General features: G+C 47.2%; 1 protein-coding gene across 4 annotated transcripts in view; it reads right to left on the bottom strand.

Moving 5' to 3' along the window:
* CLCC1 (chloride channel CLIC like 1) overlaps positions 1 to 20,138 on the bottom strand; it is a 154,663-nt gene that overhangs the window by 94,465 nt on the left and 40,060 nt on the right. For all 4 annotated transcript variants that reach the window (XM_082266010.1, XM_082266013.1, XM_082266012.1 and 1 more), the window contains one exon: positions 18,355 to 18,576. In XM_082266010.1, coding sequence (XP_082122136.1) covers positions 18,355 to 18,576 — 222 coding nt within the window. The remainder of the gene's footprint in view (positions 1 to 18,354; positions 18,577 to 20,138) is intronic.

Raw genomic sequence — 20,138 nt, 5'->3', positions numbered from 1 at the left:
ACGGCAGGACAGAGCCGCCATTTCAGACAGACACTCTGCGAGCAGAGGTGATAGCCACCAGAAAGGCCACTTTCTGGGACAATACAGGGCAGAGCTATTTCACTGATGTTCTCCAAGGGAGGCTGTTGCAAAACGGACAAGACCAAATTCAGGTCCCATGGAGGCAAAGGAGCCCTCTGCGGGGGAGCCACATGACGCACCCCTTGAGTAAAGGAGTGACTCAAGGAATTAAGTCGCCAAGGGAAGCTGGAAGAAAATGGCTAAGGCCGACAACTGACCTTTGATCGTGCCCAGCGCCAAACGCTGTTCCACACCTTCGTGCAGGAAGGCCAAAACCCTCGCCACCGAAAAGGAGTGAGGATGAAACCCTTGCGACTCACACCAGGCAGTGTACACCTTCCAGGTACGATGGTAAACCTTCTTGGGAGGTAGCCTTCTGAGCTCTCAGCAAGGTAGGAATGACAGCATCAGAGAGACCTCTGTCTCTCAACACCTGGCTTTCAACAGCCAGGCCGTAAAACAAGATGGAAGATCGGCCCTTGCTTGAGAAAGTAGATCTTCTCTCGGGGGCAGTCGCCAAGGAGGCTCGACGACCATCTGTACGAGGTCCGCGTACCAAGAACTACTAGGCCAGTCTGGAGCTATCAGAATTACCTGCACCCCTTCCAACAACAACCTGCTGAGGAACCTGGACAACAGTTGAATCTGAGGAAATAAATAAATCAGCCGATACCGGTGCCAGAGCACCACCAACGCGTCCGTGGCGTCTGCCAAAGGATCTCTGGCCCTGGCCACAAACCCTTTCCACCTTTTTGTTGAGACAGGACACAAACAGATCCACGTCCGGAGTCCCCCACTGGGCACACAGGAGGCGAAACACGTCTGGATGCAGGGACCATTCCCCCTGATCCAAGGACTGGCGACTCAGATAGTCCGCCTGCCAGTTATCCACTCCAGGAATGTGAACAGCGGAGATAGCTGGAACATGCACCTCGGCCCAAGATAGGATCTCGGCCACTTCCTTGGCCACCTGGGCACTCTTGGTGCCCACTTTGCGATTGCTGTAAGCCACAGCCATGGCATTGTGCGTTTGAACACGAACCGGGCGACCATGCAACTGATTCGTCCAATGGAAAAAGGCAGAGTTTGATCACCCTGAGCTCCAGAACATTGGTAAGGAGGATTCCTCCGCCGACCACGTAGCCTGGGCACACAAGGTGTCCAGCACGCCACCCTACCCCTTCAGGCTGGCATCCGTGGTGATCACCGTCCACAACAGAGGCAGAAAGGACGTGCCCTGGTTCAGAGCGGGTGACAGAAGCCACCACGAAAGCTCCGGCCTTGTGAGACAGCTTAAACATATCCTCCTGTCCAGTGACAGAGGATCCTTGTTCCACTTGTCTGCTTGCAGAGTTCTCGTGTGCAACTGAGCAAACGGGATTGCCTCGAAAGCCAAAACCATCAGCCCCAGGGACCGCATGCAGGCCCATAGGGTGGAGAAATCGATGTCCCTGAGGGACTTGAGCTCGCTCTGTAAAGTCCAAAATTTGTCCTCAGAGAAACACTTTTGCCTGAGCGGAGACCAAGACCATGCCCAGGTAACTCAGATGGACCGATGGGTCAGAGCTGACTTCTGGAAATTGATGGTCCACCCGAACTTCCAGAGCGTCTGAACCGTGACCGTCAAAATCGCTCGACAGAGTGGCACACGAGCTCGCCCTCAACAGGAGGTCGTCCAGATAACCGAGAAGCCCCCACAGTGTCAGAGAGAAAGTGAAACAAACCGCTCTCCTCGCTCTGCTGCAGGAAAAGGAAGATGGCAGGAGGAAGTGACCTAATCCACTAGAGGCCGAACAGCGCCCTGAGCCCACAAAACATGGCTGCCAATAGAAGTCCGCGGGAAAAAAATCACCAGTAAAATGGCCGCCGCAACTAGGCCACCAAAGTCAGCAAAAAATGGCTGCTGTCCACACAGGGAGTCAGCCAGGCTGCACTCACCCAAAATGGCGACTGAAAAAAAGGGCACCGAACAGTCAGGAACCCAAGACTCTGGCCACCGCAGGAATCCACAGGGAAGCCCCCCCCCCCAGGATGAGGTAAAAGCCCCCCCACGCAAGAGCGTCCCCAGAGGGAGCAGGGACCATCCAGGCAGGCCAGAGGGGACACCACAGAGACCGCATTCTCTGACATCCCCAAGGAGTGAGCCCACATAACTCCCCCAGATGACTGTCCCAGGGACACGGGGGGTAGCATCACTCACCGCACCATGGACCACGGGCTCCGCTCTGATACGGGTCACCTCCTACCCTGCGTGGGGGTGCCAACAGCCAAAAGGGGACGCTGCAACACAGTGTGGTCCAGGGTTGATGCATCCCGGCAAAGAAAATTCCTCTGCCGGCTCGTCACCATCCGTCTGGGCACCGTCGTGGCAAGGCCTGGGTGGAACACAAACTGCGCACGCTCGTAGGCCCAGCTGGGGCACCATAAGGATCTAGATTATCCATTGCGAGGCCCAGCCCGGCTGTCGCTTGTAGTTCTCCAGGATCCCCCTCATTAAATAAGCGATAGTGCGTGAGAAAAGAAAAACAATTCCCAAAGAAAAAATAAAAAAACTGAGACAAGGAGTCCCAGCAGGGAACCTAGTCCTACTCTTAAGCTAGGCAGCAAAATACTGATTAGCAGCACTGTGTGGCTGAGGGTAATGTCGAGAGGGACAGCCCCTAAAGGTGCGTCTTGTGTAAAGCTTTTTTTGATAAGTTTTCACTACCTAGCCTGCTCCTGCAGAGGGCGCCATTACCCAATAGTGAAGAACATATGGAAGGGCTGCGACTGTCAGAGGATGTAAGAGAAACAATCGCAGTAAGCATATTATGATTGGTTTGTGCAAAAGTTTATCGCGTCTACTAACTACAGAAAGGATGTCATTTTTTAAATTTTTTTTACTAGTAATGGTGGTGATCTGCGATTTTTAGCTGGACTGCAACATTGCGGCGGACAGATCAGACCCCTAACTGACATTTTTGACACTTTTGGGGGGACCAGTAACATTACTACAGTAATCAGTGCTATAAATATGCACTGTTACTGTAATAATGACACTGACAGGGTGGGTGATCAAGGAGTTAAATGTAAGCCACGGGGAGTGTTGGGGGTTGGGCTTTTGAAATGATGACAGAGACCTGTGATCCTATATAGAAGGATCACAGGCGCTCTGTGATCATTCCAGAGAGAAGAACGGTCAGGAGGACTGTAAACACAGCTGACCGTCCTCCTCTCTCAGCGGGGAGCGATCGCGGGTGCCCGGCGGCAATCAGAGCCGCCGGCCCCATGTATCGGAGTCCCCGCTGCTGACTGGGGGCGGAAGCGCGCCAGCAGGACTCGCTCACCCCCTACCTGCGGGCGCGCGACAGACGTACAATTACGTCGGTTTGCGCAGGAGGGGCTTCCTGCCATAGTAATTCTGCGGCGGGCGGTCCTTAAGTGGTTAATTTAGGTCACTTCACTCATGCACTTTATATGTGTTTGCACTTTTTTGCTTGATTTTGCACATATATTTGCGTTTTTTTTACCTAAAAGTGCACGTATTGATTTATATGCATAATTTTTCACTACATGTGTCCAACCTTATTACCAGTGCTGCAATATCTATATCTGTCTTAATCTTTACAAATTGTCATTTGTTTTTTGCTGTCTGCTGATCATTAGCGTTGGCGCGGTATAGCTTCTACACACCATACATTATACGCTTTTCCTTTAGATTTACTAAAACTTATCTGTGGAGAGAGAAGTTTTCAGATGATATGTGTAAGCTGCTCAAAGACTGTTAAAAAAGACTTCCATCCTTAACTGCATCTGAACCTGCTTATTCTGTGCATTTGTGCTTATGGTATGTGTAAGCTGCTCACTCCATCCACTGCTGAAACTCTGAAATCTGCTTTTTACATGTTCTGTTAACTATGTTGTGTTTATTTTGTTTAAGCATCTGTAGACTGTTCTCTTTGCTATGTTTTCTCTTACCTTTCATTTATAACCTCTTTTAAGGCCTCTAGCCTTAGAGTCGGTTCACACTAGCGCGACTTGTCAGTCTGACAAGTCGCGCTCCCTCGCGGTCCATTGACTGCTACAGGACCCGTTCTAATAGGAGCGACACAAGTCGCTCCGACTTAGAAAAAGGGTCCTGTACTACTTCGGGGAGACCTCGGAGCGACTTGCATAGACTTCCATTATGTGAAGTCCCTGCAAGTCGCTCCGAAGTCGTGGTGCACGGGACTGCACAAGTCGCCCCCGAAGTAGTAAGGAGTCGTGTCGCCTCAGTGTGAACCGGCTCTTAGAGTTCTCTCTATTAGCTGTCCCATATAAATATCAGTTTTTGAAGTGAAAATCCTGCTCTGTGCACCCAGCCTTCCTTTATTAATTCTTGATTAGTTAATTGTAAAGCACACTCCCCCATCTCTAACAGTATATAAGAAACCATTTCTTGGGGAAGGCACGTGTGCAAGGGGGGCACGTCTGCTTTTGGGGCTCTTTTCTCAAAGTGGGGCTATTTGGCAGTGACAGCACTTCTGACTCTGCACTTAAGCGACTGCACAAAGCGATTGAACAAAGGCAAGCGGATTTAAACACCACACAGACTGCAGGTGACCTTATTTGCCCCTTCAGCTCTCTCTCCTTGTAACATGCACTCTCTACCACTTCTTCTGACAGCCCTGTCCTCTATCCTAATACTCTCTCTCCTTCACCCCCTCTTCTCCACCCCACAGCTTATATATATCACCCTCACTTCTGTCCTCTCCTTATTATTGCACATACCATCTCCTGCTATTTTTAAATCCGTACGCACACAAAACCTCAAGGACACAGGGGCATGTCCCTTCATATAAATCACACTCTCATATTACTACCCTCACCTTTCTGCTTCTCCTAACCTCTGGAGACATATCCCCAAACCCTGGCCCTCCATCTTTTACACATACTCAACACGCCCTTTCCCCTGCACCCTCTGGCCACAGCCGCAATCAGCACAATTTAGTTCCCATCTCTCATCTTCCCATGACCAGACTCCCTTTCTCTTGCGCCCTTTGGAACGCCCGCTCTGTCTGTAATAAACCCACCTCTCTCCATGACCTTTTTATCGCTAACTCATTTAATCTACTCGCCATCACCGAAACCTGGCTTCACTAATCCGACACCACGTCTTCTGCTGCCCTATCCCAAGGTTGTCTTCTCTGTACTCACTCCCCCAGACCCAGTGGACGAAAGGGAGGGGGTGTTGGGATCCTTCTAGCCCCACATAGCACCTTTCAGGTACGTCACCCACCTCCCTCTCTGTCACTCTCCTCATTTGAGGTACACTGTATTCTTCTTTTCTCCCCTGTTTCTTTAAGGATTGTTGTGATCTACCGCCCCCCTGGACCAGTATCGACCTTTGACGACTTCTCTACCTGGCTACCCTACTTTCTCTCTTCCGAAATCCCCACAATCGTTCTCGGTGACTTCAACATCCCTATTAATACTAACAATCCTGCCACTTCCAAACTTCTCAGTCTAACCTCCTCCTTTGACCTGAAGCAATGGATACATGCTTCTACTCACTCTGAAGGCAATACCCTTGACCTGGTTTTCTCCCACCTATGCACTCCAAACAACCTTTCAAACAACCCTTTCCCTCTCTCTGATCACTACCTTATAAGTTTCACTCTCTCCCTCTCCTCCACCTCCTCTCCCTCTAGCTACCTTACAGTTACCCAGAGAAACCTACGCCATCTCAACCCTTCTCTACTCTGCTACCGACCACCTCTATGACAAAATTGCACCCCTTTCCTGCACCAACCTAGCCACTTCTGTCTACAACACTTCACTTTTAGCCTCCCTTGACACACTGGCCCCCCTCACTACACATCGAATCAGGCTCCAACCCCTTCAACCTTGGCAAACAGATAACACTAGAAGTCTGAAAAAGTATAGCCGTGCTCTTGAGCGCCTGTGGCGAAAGACTAGGTCTCAGATATCCACCAATATAAATCTGCACTCCAAAAATACAATTCTAGTCTCCACACCACCAAGAAGACCTATTTTATCACTCTCATTAACAACTTGTCATCCCACCCCCGGCAACTCTTCGCTACCTTTAATTCTTTACTCCGTCCTCCACTACCTCCTCCCACTGACTCACTCACTGCCCAGGAGATTGCCAACCACTTCAAACAGAAGATTGAACAGCAATGATTTCCTCACTAATTGTATCAGATACCTTCCATGCTTCACGCCCACAGGTGCAATCACTTCTTCCCTCAATCAACCCCGCTACTATAGATGAGGTTGCTAAACTACTTGCCAACGTCCACTTAACCACCTGCCCTCTGGATCCTGTTCCCTCGCAAATACTACCTTCACCCTCTGGCCCTATTCTACACTCTCTAACCCACATCTTCAATCTCTCCCTCTCTTCTGGCATCTTCCCCAACTCTCTAAAACATGCACTAGTCAGCCCCATACTTAAAAAGCCCCCACTGGACCCAACCGATCTAAACTTTCCAAGAATAGCCTCCTTGATCCCCTTCAGTCTGGATTTCGGCCTCAACACTCCACTGAAACTGCTCTCCTAAAACTGACAAACGATCTACTAACTGCAAAAACCAATGGACACCACTCTGTACTCCTACTCCTGGACCTTTCTGCTGCCTTTGATACGGTTGACTCAAAACCTCCTCAAAAAACTCCACGCCTTTTGTCTCCGTGATTGTACTCTTCACTGGTTATCTTCCTACTTATCCAACGGCACCTTTAGCGTTACTTACAATTCTACTTCCTCCTCTCCTCTTCCTTTTTCTGTTGGGGTCCCCACAAGGCTCTGTTCTCGGACCCCTCCTATTTTCAATCTACACGTCCTATCTAGGTCAGCTGATAGCCTCACACGGCTTCCAATACAATCTCTACGCTGACGATACTCAAATCTATATATCCATCCCTCAGCTCTCTCCCTCACGTATCACTAATCTATCTGATATATCAGTCTGGATGTCACACCATTACCTCAAACTCAATCCGTCCAAAACCGAGCTTATAATCTTTCCTCCACCACGTGCCCCTTCCCCTGATCTCTCTGTCAATATCGATGGCATTACTATAAGCCCATCCCTGCATGCCAAGGTCCTAGGTGTTGTTCTGGACTCTTTTAATCCCCACATCCAATCACTGTCCAAATCTTGCCGCCTCTACCTCTGCAACATCTCCAAAATACGCACCTTTCTAACCAAAGACACAACAAAGCTCTTAGTTCACTCCCTGGTCATCTCGTGCCTTGACTACTGCAATTCCCTTCTCATTGGCTTACCTATACACAGGCTATCCCCCCTTCAATCCATTATGAACGCTGCTGCCAGACTCATCCAACTTACCAATCGCTCAGCGTCCGCTGCTCCTCTCTAGTCAAGCCCTCCACTGGCTTCCGCTCACCAAACGAATTAAATTCAAAATACTAACAACATCTTACAAAGCCATCCACAACTTAGCCCCCAGCCACATCACTAGCCTAGTCTCAAAACACCAACCGAATCGCTCTCTTAGCTCCTCTCAAAACCTCCAGATGTCTAGCTCCCTCATCACCTCCTCCTATGCTCACCTCCAGGACTTTACCAGAGCCTCACCAATCCTATGGAACTCCTTACCCTTATCTGTCCGATTATCTCCTACTCCATTAGCTTTTAGACAATCTCTGAAACCCCTCCTCTTCAGAGAAGCCTATCCTACCCACACCTGACAACTGTACCTCCATTTTCCCCATCACCTCATCCCCCACAGCTATTGCCTTTTGTTTCACTTGACCCCCCCTTCTAGATTGTAAGCTCTAACGAGCAGGGCCCTCTAAATCCTCCTGTATTGAATTTTATTGTAACGGTATGGTCTTCCCTCATATTGTAAAGCGCTGCGCAAACTAGTTGGCGCTATATAAATCCTGTATAATAATAATAAAAATAATATAGGGAGGTCAAACCTAAACACTTTCAATTTGTATCGAATCAGGTAGGCTCTTGCAAATCTAAAGGAAATTGAAAAGAGAATGGCATAATGTATGGCCAGCTTAAGAGAGCCAGTGTGGTTCAGATCGTTGCTAAGCTTATGCTGCTGGCCTAAGTGCCGGTTCAGACTGTTTGCTGTGCAAAAAAAAAAAAAATACGATGTCTGTGCGATGCGAATTCAGCCATACAGATAGTATGGCTGAATTTGCATTGCATTCAGACCAAAGTCGTGCAGGACCCTTTCTTTGGTCCACACCAGAATCGGGTCGCATGGGTGTTCACACCTATGCGATCAGATTCCTGTCCGAATTGACAGTTCGCACTGCGATATGCAAACTAATCTGAGGGTGTCATTAACTTTGTATTAAACACTCCCAGCAGTTTGCAGATAGCAGTGTGACCTAACTGCAAGTCGGGTGCAATGCGGGAACCCTCAGTGGATATGCAGGGTTCCCGCATCACATCAGTGTGAACCGGCACTAAGGGAACTTTCCAAAAAGATCCTGATGACAGCCCAGATCTGACACAGATGGGGATTTTAGTTATTTGTATTCTTTCAACACAGCAACCTCTCATACTAAATAGAACCCTGCAAAAGGTTGTCAATCCTGGAGTCTGCAGGTTGCCTAGTAAATTTTATCTCTAAACAACTGATACAGACAAAATCTAGGATGCAGCAGAGTTATTAATGCCCGTCTCCATGTTCATAGGGATCCACACAAGATGTTCCTTAATAGACTAATCATCTATGCAAGCTACCTAGCCACTGAAGGCTAAGTTCACCTATGTAATAAAATGTATGATGCAAGGGGCCCCAGTAGATTTACAAACTCTCAATAGCATTCCACTCTCTGTGCTTATGGCAGTCAGTATGCCAGTCATTTAAAGTACAATTTTACCCCTCATGAATAAATATATAAAAATATATGGAAATTAAGACTTATCTAGGCCTACAGAAATAGGGCTGGTAAATTTGCATGCCATTTTTAATTCATAGTATTGTGTTATCAAATATGCCTGTGACGTGAGACACTTTGGTTGGGGGGCTTGTGGAACCCCAATTGCTTTATGGAGGTTGGGAGACTCCTTGTCCAGCATCCTCTGTGCCTCTTATGTGTAAATCACCCTGTGTCTATAAGAGGCACAGGGTGACCAAAAACCCCAGTCAGGCCAGCTCTGCACTAATCAGACTCTTGCTAGTGGGGGTTTGTTGTTGTTGAATACCTGCATTCCATGGTTATATTGTTATTATGGGATGGGTATGTTGAGTGGATTGACTAAGGGGGAGGGGTTGTCCCTGAAGTGTTCATCTCCATGTGCTTTGTGTTTGAATAAACAGTTTGATTCTGGATGACTCCAAAGCTTGTACTGTCTAGTTATTGGGGTAACTATAGCCAGAATCACGGATCCCGTGTTCCAGAGCTTAGGAAGCAGGTTACTGGCGGAGATACCCAGTCGGTGGTGTCCGGATTCCGTCACATTGGTGGCAAGCGGTGGGATGCTTCCTGCAGTCTGGGACATCCAAACCTCCACCGGGATCCAAGATCGGGATAGCAGACTTTGGTGGCTACAACGGAGATATGGACCTGGCATCAGAGTTCGAGGGGGTGCTGCGGATTTCCCTTTCTGTATACCCCAGGACAATATCTGCGGATCAATACCTGGAGCTCAGGCAGCAGATTCCGGTGGGGCTCTGGCTTGGAGCCCTCCAGCTTGCTGGTATATACCAGGGAAAGTGCTTTCCAACCCCAGGGGAACAGGCCAGTGATCAACGGAAGTTGCGGATGGCATTCCTGGGAGAGCGGCCCCAGGAGCAATGGGTATCCGAGTTGGACAGGCTGGTCCAGCAGGAGATAGAGCTGGACAATCAGTATCGGGCTCTGCAATGGCACGCAGAGCAGAAATATTTAGGAGAGACATCAGAATGCTCTCCGGAGGGATATGACTTTGGTGGCCCTGGATTACTGTGGGAGAGCCTTACAGATGTGTTTGTGTTTGGGGATGAAGGGGAACCTACCCTTGAGAACCTGCGAGAATACAGAGAGGCTATGCTCCATCTCACAGGGGTCTCAGAGCTTGAACCTGATCTAGAACACTTGCTAAGGAAAGAACAGCATCTGGAAAGGGCATACAGGAAACTGCTAGGACACGTTCAGCAGCATGCCTATGAGTCGGCAGTGGAAACTCCGGAGATTGCTGTTCCCAAAGCTAAAGTGCTGACAACAGGGCAGAGCTCTGCTAGCCTCTGCCCAGCACCAGTAACATCTTCTGGATTCCACAGAAAGGAGATGGTGAACCTCGATCCCCAGACACCACCAGAGACTGGGGATTTAATAGACTTTTCTATTGAGGAGGAACAACCCGGTGAGACTCCTGCAGAACAGCTCACTTCAGAGCATGGCGCTGTGGACCCCTGCATACAACAATCGGTGGCCCTGAAGGATGTGTGCAAGGTCACCGATGTTTCAATTTACTTCCCAGTGGAAAAGCTGGAAGCTGGGCAGCACGCTACTGGCCTCTGCCCACAACAGTCTCTCCTTGGTTGGAGAGACAGTACAGACTGGGGGTACTGTGAAGACCCACCGATGGCAGGTGGAGATGGGACCGAGGTCTCTCTACCGGCCCTACAGGGAGGCTGGGCAGCTGGCCCAGGTCCCCAGCTACAGCAGTGTACCTTCCAGGGACAGGAGACAACTAATCCTTCTCCCCAACCACAGGGAGACAACAGACCTGACCCCAATGGTGCAGATGGGACCGCGGTCTCTGCACCAGACCTACAGGGATGCTGGACGGCCGGTCCAGATCCCCAACCTACCCCGCAGTAATACCAGGAGGAGGAGGTAAGCGGTCTCTCCTCTCTACAGCAGACCCCCAACCAGGTTCTGGGGGTAGTATTCGCCAACCCCAACCCAGCAGAAGGGCTGGCAACAGAGCAGAGCACTGCTGCCCTCTGCCCCCAACTAATAGAAGATGGATTCCCTGTGATAGTGGATGAGACTTTGGTTCCCACTTACACAACCCCAGAAAAAGGTCTGGCATTGGGACAGGAGGATGTCAGCCTTGTTGTGCAATCACTGGTGGATTTTCATACAGAAAAAGTATATGAGACTACTGTCTCCACCTGTGTACCCCAGGGATGCTTGGCAGTCGGCCCAGATCCCCAACAGCATGATGGAGTGATCCCAGTCACCCTGTCTTCTCTCCAGCGGCTAAATGGACTCCAGGGAGAAGGACCAGTCCACACTTCTCCACAGCAGGGGTTATGTTCTACAAGAGAGGCAGAGGTTGGCTGGGTGAGTAACGATCTGTTCCGGACAATTTGTTTGGGGTACTGTGTGGGTGCAGACATTGGTGGACTGGAACTACGGACTAACTTCAAAGTCAACCCGTTTGGGGTCTCCTTCTATGTTAGTCTCCTGCCGAAAGGGGAGATATGTGACGTGAGACACTTTGGTTGGGGGGCTTGTGGAACCTCAATTGCTTTATGGAGGTTGGGAGACTCCTTGTCCAGCATCCTCGGTGCCTCTTATGTGTAAATCACCCTGTGTCTATAAGAGGCACAGGGTGACCAAAAACCCCAGTCAGGCCAGCTCTGCACTAATTAGACTCTTGCTAGTGGGGGTGGGGGTTTGTTGTTGTTGAATACCTGCATTCCATTGTTATATTGTTATTATGGGATGGGTATGTTGAGTGGATTGACTAAGGGGGAGGGGTTGTCCCTGAAGTGTTCATTTCCATGTGCTTTGTGTTTGAATAAACAGTTTGATTCTGGATGACTCCAAAGCTTGTACTGTCTAGTTATTGGGGTAACTATAGCCAGAATCACGGATCCCGTGTTCCAGAGCTTAGGAAGCAGGTTACTGGCGGAGATACCCAGTCGGTGGTGTCCGGATTCCGTCACAATGCCCCTGCTTTCTATCCCACCACGAGCCTTACCATCTTATTTAAGTATTCTTTCTAGAGTTTTATTCAGTAGAGGTAGAGTATCTGACTAATATTCCAGTTTTAAACAGCTTCCAGCTAAAAAACAAAAACTTTGCTTTTGCCCAACTAAACTCTCCTTTTTGCAGGGAGAAGGACCTAGACTTCAATCTTCAAAAGCACCAAAGTTGTACTACCCTAAAAGCCCCGCACACACCAGCCAAATGCAGGTTGATTCGGCCTGTGTGTGTATGCCAGCCGGTCCAGACATACGGCGTCCATTAGGCTTGCTTCTGTCAAACGTGCATGCTAGAAAACCAGCAGCTGACTGAGCTGACTGAGATCAGTGTTCTCACCCAATGGCTGAAAGCGCTGCCTGGAATGTTCTGGCGGGGGAGGGGAGGGGGCTGTCCCCCTAACAGAACACAACAGTTCAGCAGGGGAGATCACTGTGAGAAGCAAATCCTCATGGGACATGTAGTCCTGAGCAGAAGGAAGGGCTCTGGTACAGGGAAGATCAGCATCTAAACCCAGAGAAGCTGGAAGCTAACAGACAGGAGGTGAATTAAAGAATTACAATTCAATTTAAAGTAAAAGTTTACCAGTATTGTGCATTATATTTCAAAATTAGTATATCCATCCATAGTTTTGGGAAAAGCCAGAAGCCTTCTAGAACATGGATCACTTTCAACAGATTCTTGATCATCTTTGAAGTTTCTGTGTCATACTTTTATTTGCACTGCACTCAGATTTGTTGCTCCACTCGCTCAGTCATTTTGAACGCAATGGCCACACAGTACACATGCTCGCTCAATGGAGTCTAGCGCCCCCACTGACTAGTACAGCGAAGGTGTCATTGTTTACGCATACAAATTCTAGTCCACTCTTCTTGGCTGCCAGGTTAAACTGATGTCGCAGAAACCATACTAAATTATATTAAAAGTGGAAGTAAACCCATCGATTTAACACATTTAAAAACATTTACATTTCCGGCTAACTGTCACATTGGCTGTGCTCTCAACCAAACTCTCAAACCATCCAATGGCTGGTGTCATAACTAAACAGTTGGAAGATTAAACAGAGGCCAAGATGGCAGCTTCCTTGGCTGAAAACGATAGGAGGGTATACTTACACTTTAACAATGGCTGGACAGACTGTGTATATATACACACATACAAACACACACACACACACACACACGCACACACACACACACACAAACGGAAAGTATTTACAGCACTTCACATTTTACAGCCTTAATTCAAAATGGATTAAATTTATTATTTTCCTCAAAATTCTACAAACAATACCCCAAACTAACTAACACGAAAGAAGTTTTTTTTTAAATCTTTGCAAAAATTAAAAAAAAAAAAAAATAAATAAATCACATGTACAGTGGGTACGGAAAGTATTCAGACCCCCTTACATTTTTCACTCTTTGTTATATTGCAGCCGTTTGCTAAAATCGTTTAAGTTCATTCTTCTTCCTCATAAATGTACACATAGCACCCCATACTGACAGAAAAACACAGAATTGTTGACATTGTTGCAGATTTATTAAAAAAGAAAAACTGAAATATCACATGGTCCTAAGTATTCAGACCCTTTGCTCAGTATTTAGTAGAAGCCCCCTTTTGATCTAATACAGCCTGGAGTCTTTTTGGGAAAGATGCAACAAGTCTTTCACACCTGGATTTGGGGATCCTCTGCCATTCCTCCTTGCAGATCCTCTCCAGTTCTGTCAGGTTGGATGGTAAACGTTGGTGGACAGCTATTTTTAGGTCTCTCCAGAGATGCTCAATTGGGTTTAAGTCAGGGCTCTGGCTGGGCCATTCAAGAACAGTCACGGAGTTGTTGTGAAGCCACTCCTTTGTTATTTTAGCTGTGTGCTTAGGGTCATTGTCTTGTTGGAAGGTAAACCTTCGGCCCAGTCTGAGGTCCAGAGCACTCTGGAGAAGGTTTTTGTCCAGGATATCCCTGTACTTGGCCGCATTCATCTTTCCCTCGATTGCAACCAGTCGTCCTGTCCCTGCAGCTGAAAAACACCCCCACAGCATGATGCTGCCACCACCATGCTTCACTGTTGGGACTGTATTGGACAGGTGATGAGCAGTGCCTGGTTTTCTCCACACATACCGCTTAGAATTAAGGCTAAAAAGTTCTATTTTGGTCTCATCAGACCAGAGAATCTTATTTCTCACCATCTTGGAGTCCTTCAGGTGTTTTTTTTTGCAAACTCCATGCGGGCTTTCATGTGTCTTACACTGAGGAGAGGCTTCCGCCGGGCCACTCTGCCATAAAGCCCCGACTGGTGGAGGGCTGCAGTGATGGTTGACTTTCTACAACTTTCTCCCATCTCCTGACTGCATCTCTGGAGCTCAGCCACAGTGATCTTTGGGTTCTTCTTTACCTCTCTCACCAAGGCTCTTCTCCCCCGATAGCTCAGTTTGGCCGGACGGCCAGCTCTAGGAAGGGTTCTGGTCGTCCCAAACGTCTTCCATTTGAGGATTATGGAGGCCACTGTGCTCTTAGGAACCTTAAGTGCAGCAGAAATCTTTTGTAACCTTGGCTAGATCTGTGCCTTGCCACAATTCTGTCTCTGAGCTCTTCAGGCAGTTCCTTTGACCTCATGATTCTCATTTGCTCTGACATGCATTGTGATCTGGAAGGTCTTATATAGACAGGTGTGTGGCTTTCCTAATCATGTCCAATCAGTATAATCAAACACAGCTGGACTCAAATGAAGGTCTAGAACCATCTCAAGGATGATCAGAAGAAATGGAAAGCACCTGAGTTAAATATATGAGTGTCACAGCAAAGGGTCTGAATACTTAGGACCATGTGATATTTCAGTTTTTCTTTTTTAATAAATCTGCAACAGTGTCAACAATTCTGTGTTTTTCTGTCAGTATGGGGTGCTATGTGTACATTCATGAGGAAGAAGAATGAACTTAAATGATTTTAGCAAATGGCTGCAATATAACAAAGAGTGAAAAATTTAAGGGGGTCTGAATACTTTCCGTACCCACTGTATAGAAGTATTCACAGCCTTTGCGATGACACTCAAAAATTTAAATCAGGTGCAGCCTGTTTCCACTGATTATCCTTGAGATGTTTCTACAACTTGATTAGAGTCCACCTGTGGTAAATTCAGTTGATTGGACATGATTTGGAAAGGCACACACCTGTCTAAAGGTCCCATTGTTAACAGTGCATGTCAGAGCACAAACCAAGCCATGAAGTCCAAGGACTTGTCTGTAGACCTCCGAGACAGGATTGTATCGAGGCAAAGATCTGGGGAAGGGTACAGAAACATTTCTTCAGCATTGAAGGTCCCAATGAGCACAGTGGCCTCCATCATCCATAAATGAAAGTTTGGAACCACCAAGACTCATCCTAGAGCAGGCCGCCCGGCCAAACTGAGCGAACGGGGGAGAAGGGCCTCAATCAGGGAGGTGACCAAGAACCCGATGGTCACTCTGGCAGAACTCCAGCGTTTCTCTGTGCAGAACCTTCCAGAAGAACAACCATCTCTGCAGCATTCCACCAATCAGTAATGTATGGTGGAGTAAAAATACAACAAAATAAGGACGCACCAACCTAGTGCATTACCACTAAAAATGTTTTATTAAAATTAGAAGAACAGCATGCATTATACTCACAAACGTTGTATACACGCATGTCAAAAAAGTGGAACCAGTCGTCTCCAAGACTGCACTCCACCGATGATGGTGTCCATATATGCCTGGCTGAATCATTTCGAGGGAGATTCCTCATCCTCAGAGGCCACAAGCTCTTCCGCAAAGCCAACAGGCTCGCGGCTCTGAGGAAGAGGGTTCTCCCTCGAAACGCGTCAGCCAGGCATATACAGACACCATCAGGTCACCTTGCATCATTGGTGCATCCCAGCATGTGTGTACAGTATCTCACAAAAGGGAGTACTCCCTCACATTATTATTATTTTAATTTATCTTTTCATGTGACAAAACTGAAGAAATTACACTTTGCCACAATGTAACGTAGTGAGTGTACAGCTTGTGTAAGTGTAAATTTGCTGTTCCCCAAAACACACAGCCATTAATGTTTAAACCACTGAAAGAAAATAAAAAAGTACACCCCTAAGTGAAGGTGTCCAAATCGGGCCCAATTAGCCATTTTCCCTCCCCGATTTGGTTCAGATGGTGTCAAGCGTGTGTGGCGTCAACCAGGTGAGGAGTACAAAGACAAGTGTGTCTTGCCTACAGTCCAGCATGGTGGTGGGAGTGTCATGGTCTGGGGCTGCCGGCACTGGGGAACTATAGTTCATTGAGGGAACCATGAATGCAAACATGTACGGTGACCTACTTAGGCAGAGCATGATCCCCTCCCTTCGGAGACTGGGCCACAGGGCAGTATTCCAACATGATAACGACCCCAAACGACCTCCAAGATGACCACTACCTTGCTAAGGACTGGCCAAGCATGTCTCCAGACCTAAAACCTATTGAGCATCTGTGGGGCATTCTCAAACAGAAGGTGGAGGAGCGCAAGGTCTCCAACATCCACCAGCTCTGTGATGTCATCATGGAGGAGTGGAAGACGATTCCAGTGGCAAACTGTGAAGCTCTGGTGAACGCCATACCTAAGAGGGTTAAGGCAGTGCTGGAAAATAATGGTGGCCACACAAAATATTGACACTTTGGGGCCAATTTGGACATTTTAACTTAGGGGGTGTACTCACTTTTGTTGCCAGTGGTTTAGACATTGATGGCTGTGTGCAGAGTTATCTTGAGGGGACAGCAAATTTACACTGTTATTCAAGCTGTACACTCTACTTTACATTGTAGCAACGTGTCATTTCTTTAGTGTTGTCACATGAAAAGATATAAAATATTTACAAAAACGTGAGGGGTGTACTCACTTTTGTGAGATACTGTATATATCAACGTTTTTAAGTATAATGTATGCTGTTCTAATTTTAATAAAACATTTTTAGTGGTAATGCACTAGGTCAGTGCGCCCCTCTCTTGTTGTTTTGCAGTATATTCAGATACCCATGGTCCTGAGGGTGCAGCAAGACCTTAGGTTGTGATATGAAGGATCACATAGACCACTCACCTTCCCACATAACACTTGAGCGCTTGAGCGCAGGAGAAATACTATTTTGAACTGTATAGTAAAGTGGCCAGACTGAAGCCCCTCCTCGGTAAAAGACACAGGGCAGCCTGTCTGGAGTTTGCCAAAAGACACCTGAAGGACTCTCAGACCATGAAAAACAAAATTCTCTGGTGGCCTGAATGGCAAGTGTCATGTCTGGAGGAAACAAGGCACCGCTCATCACCTGGCCAATACCACCCCTACAGTGAAGCATGGTGGTGGCAGCATGATGCTGTGGGGATGTTTTTCAGCGCCAGAAACTGGGAGACTGGTCAAGATTGAGGGAAAGATTAATGCAGCAATGTACAGAGACATCCTTGATAAAGAGCACTCTGGACCTCAGACTGGGGGGGGGGGGGGGGAAGGGTCATCTTCCAACAGGACAATGACTTATGCTTCGTACACACGTACCGATCGCCGGACGACCGATCGGCCGTCTTTTGTCCAGGGCTGTCCTGTCCGCTGAAAAGTGCAAAAGACTGCACAAGAATTTTGTCCGCCGACTGCAGAAGTGATGTCATGTGATGGTTAACTTTCCCTGTGTTTTTTCTTCTCTGAGTATGCCCAGTCTTGCAAATCTGCTGATTGTCGGCCGAATTCTGTACGGACTGACGAACAATCGGCCGTTCTGGTGTAAAATTTTAATGCCTGCGTGACAGATTCTTTTCAGCGGAAAGTGCGCTGTCGGCTGTCGGAAGCATCATACTAACAAGCCTACAATCGGCCGATCGGTCGTCGGCCGAATATTTACGGCCGACAATCGGTACGTGTGTACGAGGCTTAAGTCATCTGCACAACCACGAATACAAGAAAAAAAATAAAAATTACATACTGAGGTTTTCACCCAAATAATCAAAATAATTGACCAAATAATGAAATATAAAAATAATAATCGTTAGTAGCAGCCCTTGTTATATAATATAGGATAAATTCTCATATTCTTGGGAACATACAGTATCAGCTACTAGCTGTCAAAAGGGGGAGGGTTACACTAACTTTCCCTTGGCACAGAGTATTGTGCAAGAAAACATTAATGTACGCATTTTGAACATGAAGATGTTAAACTTCTTTGCAAGAAAACCAGATGGCCACATACCAGCTACTTCTGAACTATTTATTTATTTATTTGTAAAAGCAGTACACCAGAGATGACTGGAGAACTGACATGGTTCAAGCTTATAAGCACTTATTCATAGAGCTAAATCTCTTCAAAATGTCTTTATTCTGTAAACAGTTAGAATATCACTCATTGCACAGCAAATTATTGTAAACACCTTACCATGAATGCGCTCAAAGGATCAATTCCTAGGTAGTCCTCAAACTTCCAGCTCCATTTTTCTACATTGTGATGTCTGAATCTGACCAAGGTCCCACCCAAAGCTTCATCAAGAGGACCAGCATTCCAGTTAGTATCCTCCAGAAATCTCTTGAACTCTGCAACCATCTGCTTTGTAAGAACCAGCTCTGCATCGTAATGGACCTCAGGCTGGGATTCATCCGGCTGTGTAAGTCAAATATACAGGTCTTATGCATATACCAGGTTTCAAATGTATACCAGTGTTAAGTAGACTAATTGTTAAAGACTGCGTTTATTTTTTTTTTTTTAATGCAGCATAAATGATGGTCCTTACATTCAATAAGAAATGTCCCTTGCGCTGGTGATTTCTGGTCTTGTTAATATCTTCAGCCCTCTGCCCCCCTCCATACCCCCAAGCAGCAGTAATCTTCTGGTGCTATGAAAGTTAAAATGGAGTTCCACCCAAAAATGGAACTTCCGCTTTAAGGCCTCCTGACCCCCTGATTTGGCATGTCATTTTTTTTGTGTGTGTGTGTGTGTGTGTGTGTGTGGGAGCAGGTACCTAGATTGGACAGGTACCTGCTCCCACTTCCGCTCGGGCCGCCTAGCCAGCTCAAGCGGAAGTTCTCTTGTCCCCCCTCCCTGCAATCTTCTAGGGCAATGAAGCCGCAAGCTGTCACAGCCAGGTGCCCACACTAGAGATGCCAAGTAGGGATACAAGTGTATATCTGGGAAGGTGGGTTAGTTTAACCAATTCCCTATGTCAAATGGTGCAGAGGCCGGCCTCTCATTCCTCCGGGTGTAGGTCATACGACGTCCTCCCGGTCATGCTGCTCGTGTGCACGGTGATGAGCCATGTCCCTTGGACACAGTGCATCCCTAATCATGGTAAATATCCAATAAAATTGTGTCCAATCACAGCCCGTCACAAATGTAAACAAAACGGTGAAAACTCGCTGTTACTGGCTTCTTACACGGTCGTGCAGCCCACCAGTGCCTGACGGTCGTGCAGCCCACCAGTGCCTGACGGTCGTGCAGCCCACCAGTGCCTGTCTGTTCCGGTTTCCTCCTGCCCTATGGCAGAATGATGCCGGGGCCGGCCTTTTGTCCCCCCGGAGTGGACGTCATATAACGCCCTCCTGGTCATGGCATGCAGCGCGGTTATCAACCATGCCTCTCGGACTGGATTTAACCGTAAATATTTTACTTTTCTCATAAGGTCAGTAGGGACATGTACATGCCTAACTGGTAAACTGATAGCATTATTAGATGTCATTTATGCTCCTAGAACACCTGGAAGTGCTGCTTGGATGTTGGGCCTCTGTATATGGCCAGGCTGTGTAACTGTCTCACATGTGGTATCGCAATACTCAGAAGTAGCAGTAAAATGTGTTTTGGGGTGTATTTGTAAGTATGTATGCCTATGCCGTGTGTGAGAATTAACTTTTTAACATGACAATTTTTTGTAAAAAAATAAAAATAAATAATTTCTTCATTTTCCAAAGAATTGTGGCAAAAAATTACAACAATTTGAGTAATTAGTATAGTATTTGTACAGAAAAAAAAAAATCATGTGACCAAGACCATGCATGCTCAGAAACTAAAGAATACATTATAACACATTACATCACTTCTGAGGATTTTAGTAACCTCTTGGCTTTCACTATGAGATTAGCATGCAAAAAAAAAAAAGGAAAATTTATATTCTCATTGTGCGTTCTAGGCATAAGGCTTGGCCAACATAGGTCATTGTTGTTACCTAAAAT

The sequence above is a fragment of the Pelophylax lessonae genome (assembly GCF_965119305.1).
Source record: "Pelophylax lessonae genome assembly, chromosome: 8".
Classification (NCBI taxonomy): domain Eukaryota; kingdom Metazoa; phylum Chordata; class Amphibia; order Anura; family Ranidae; genus Pelophylax; species Pelophylax lessonae.
The sequence above is the reverse complement of the archived record's forward strand: the minus strand, read 5'-3'. Positions and strand labels throughout refer to the sequence as shown.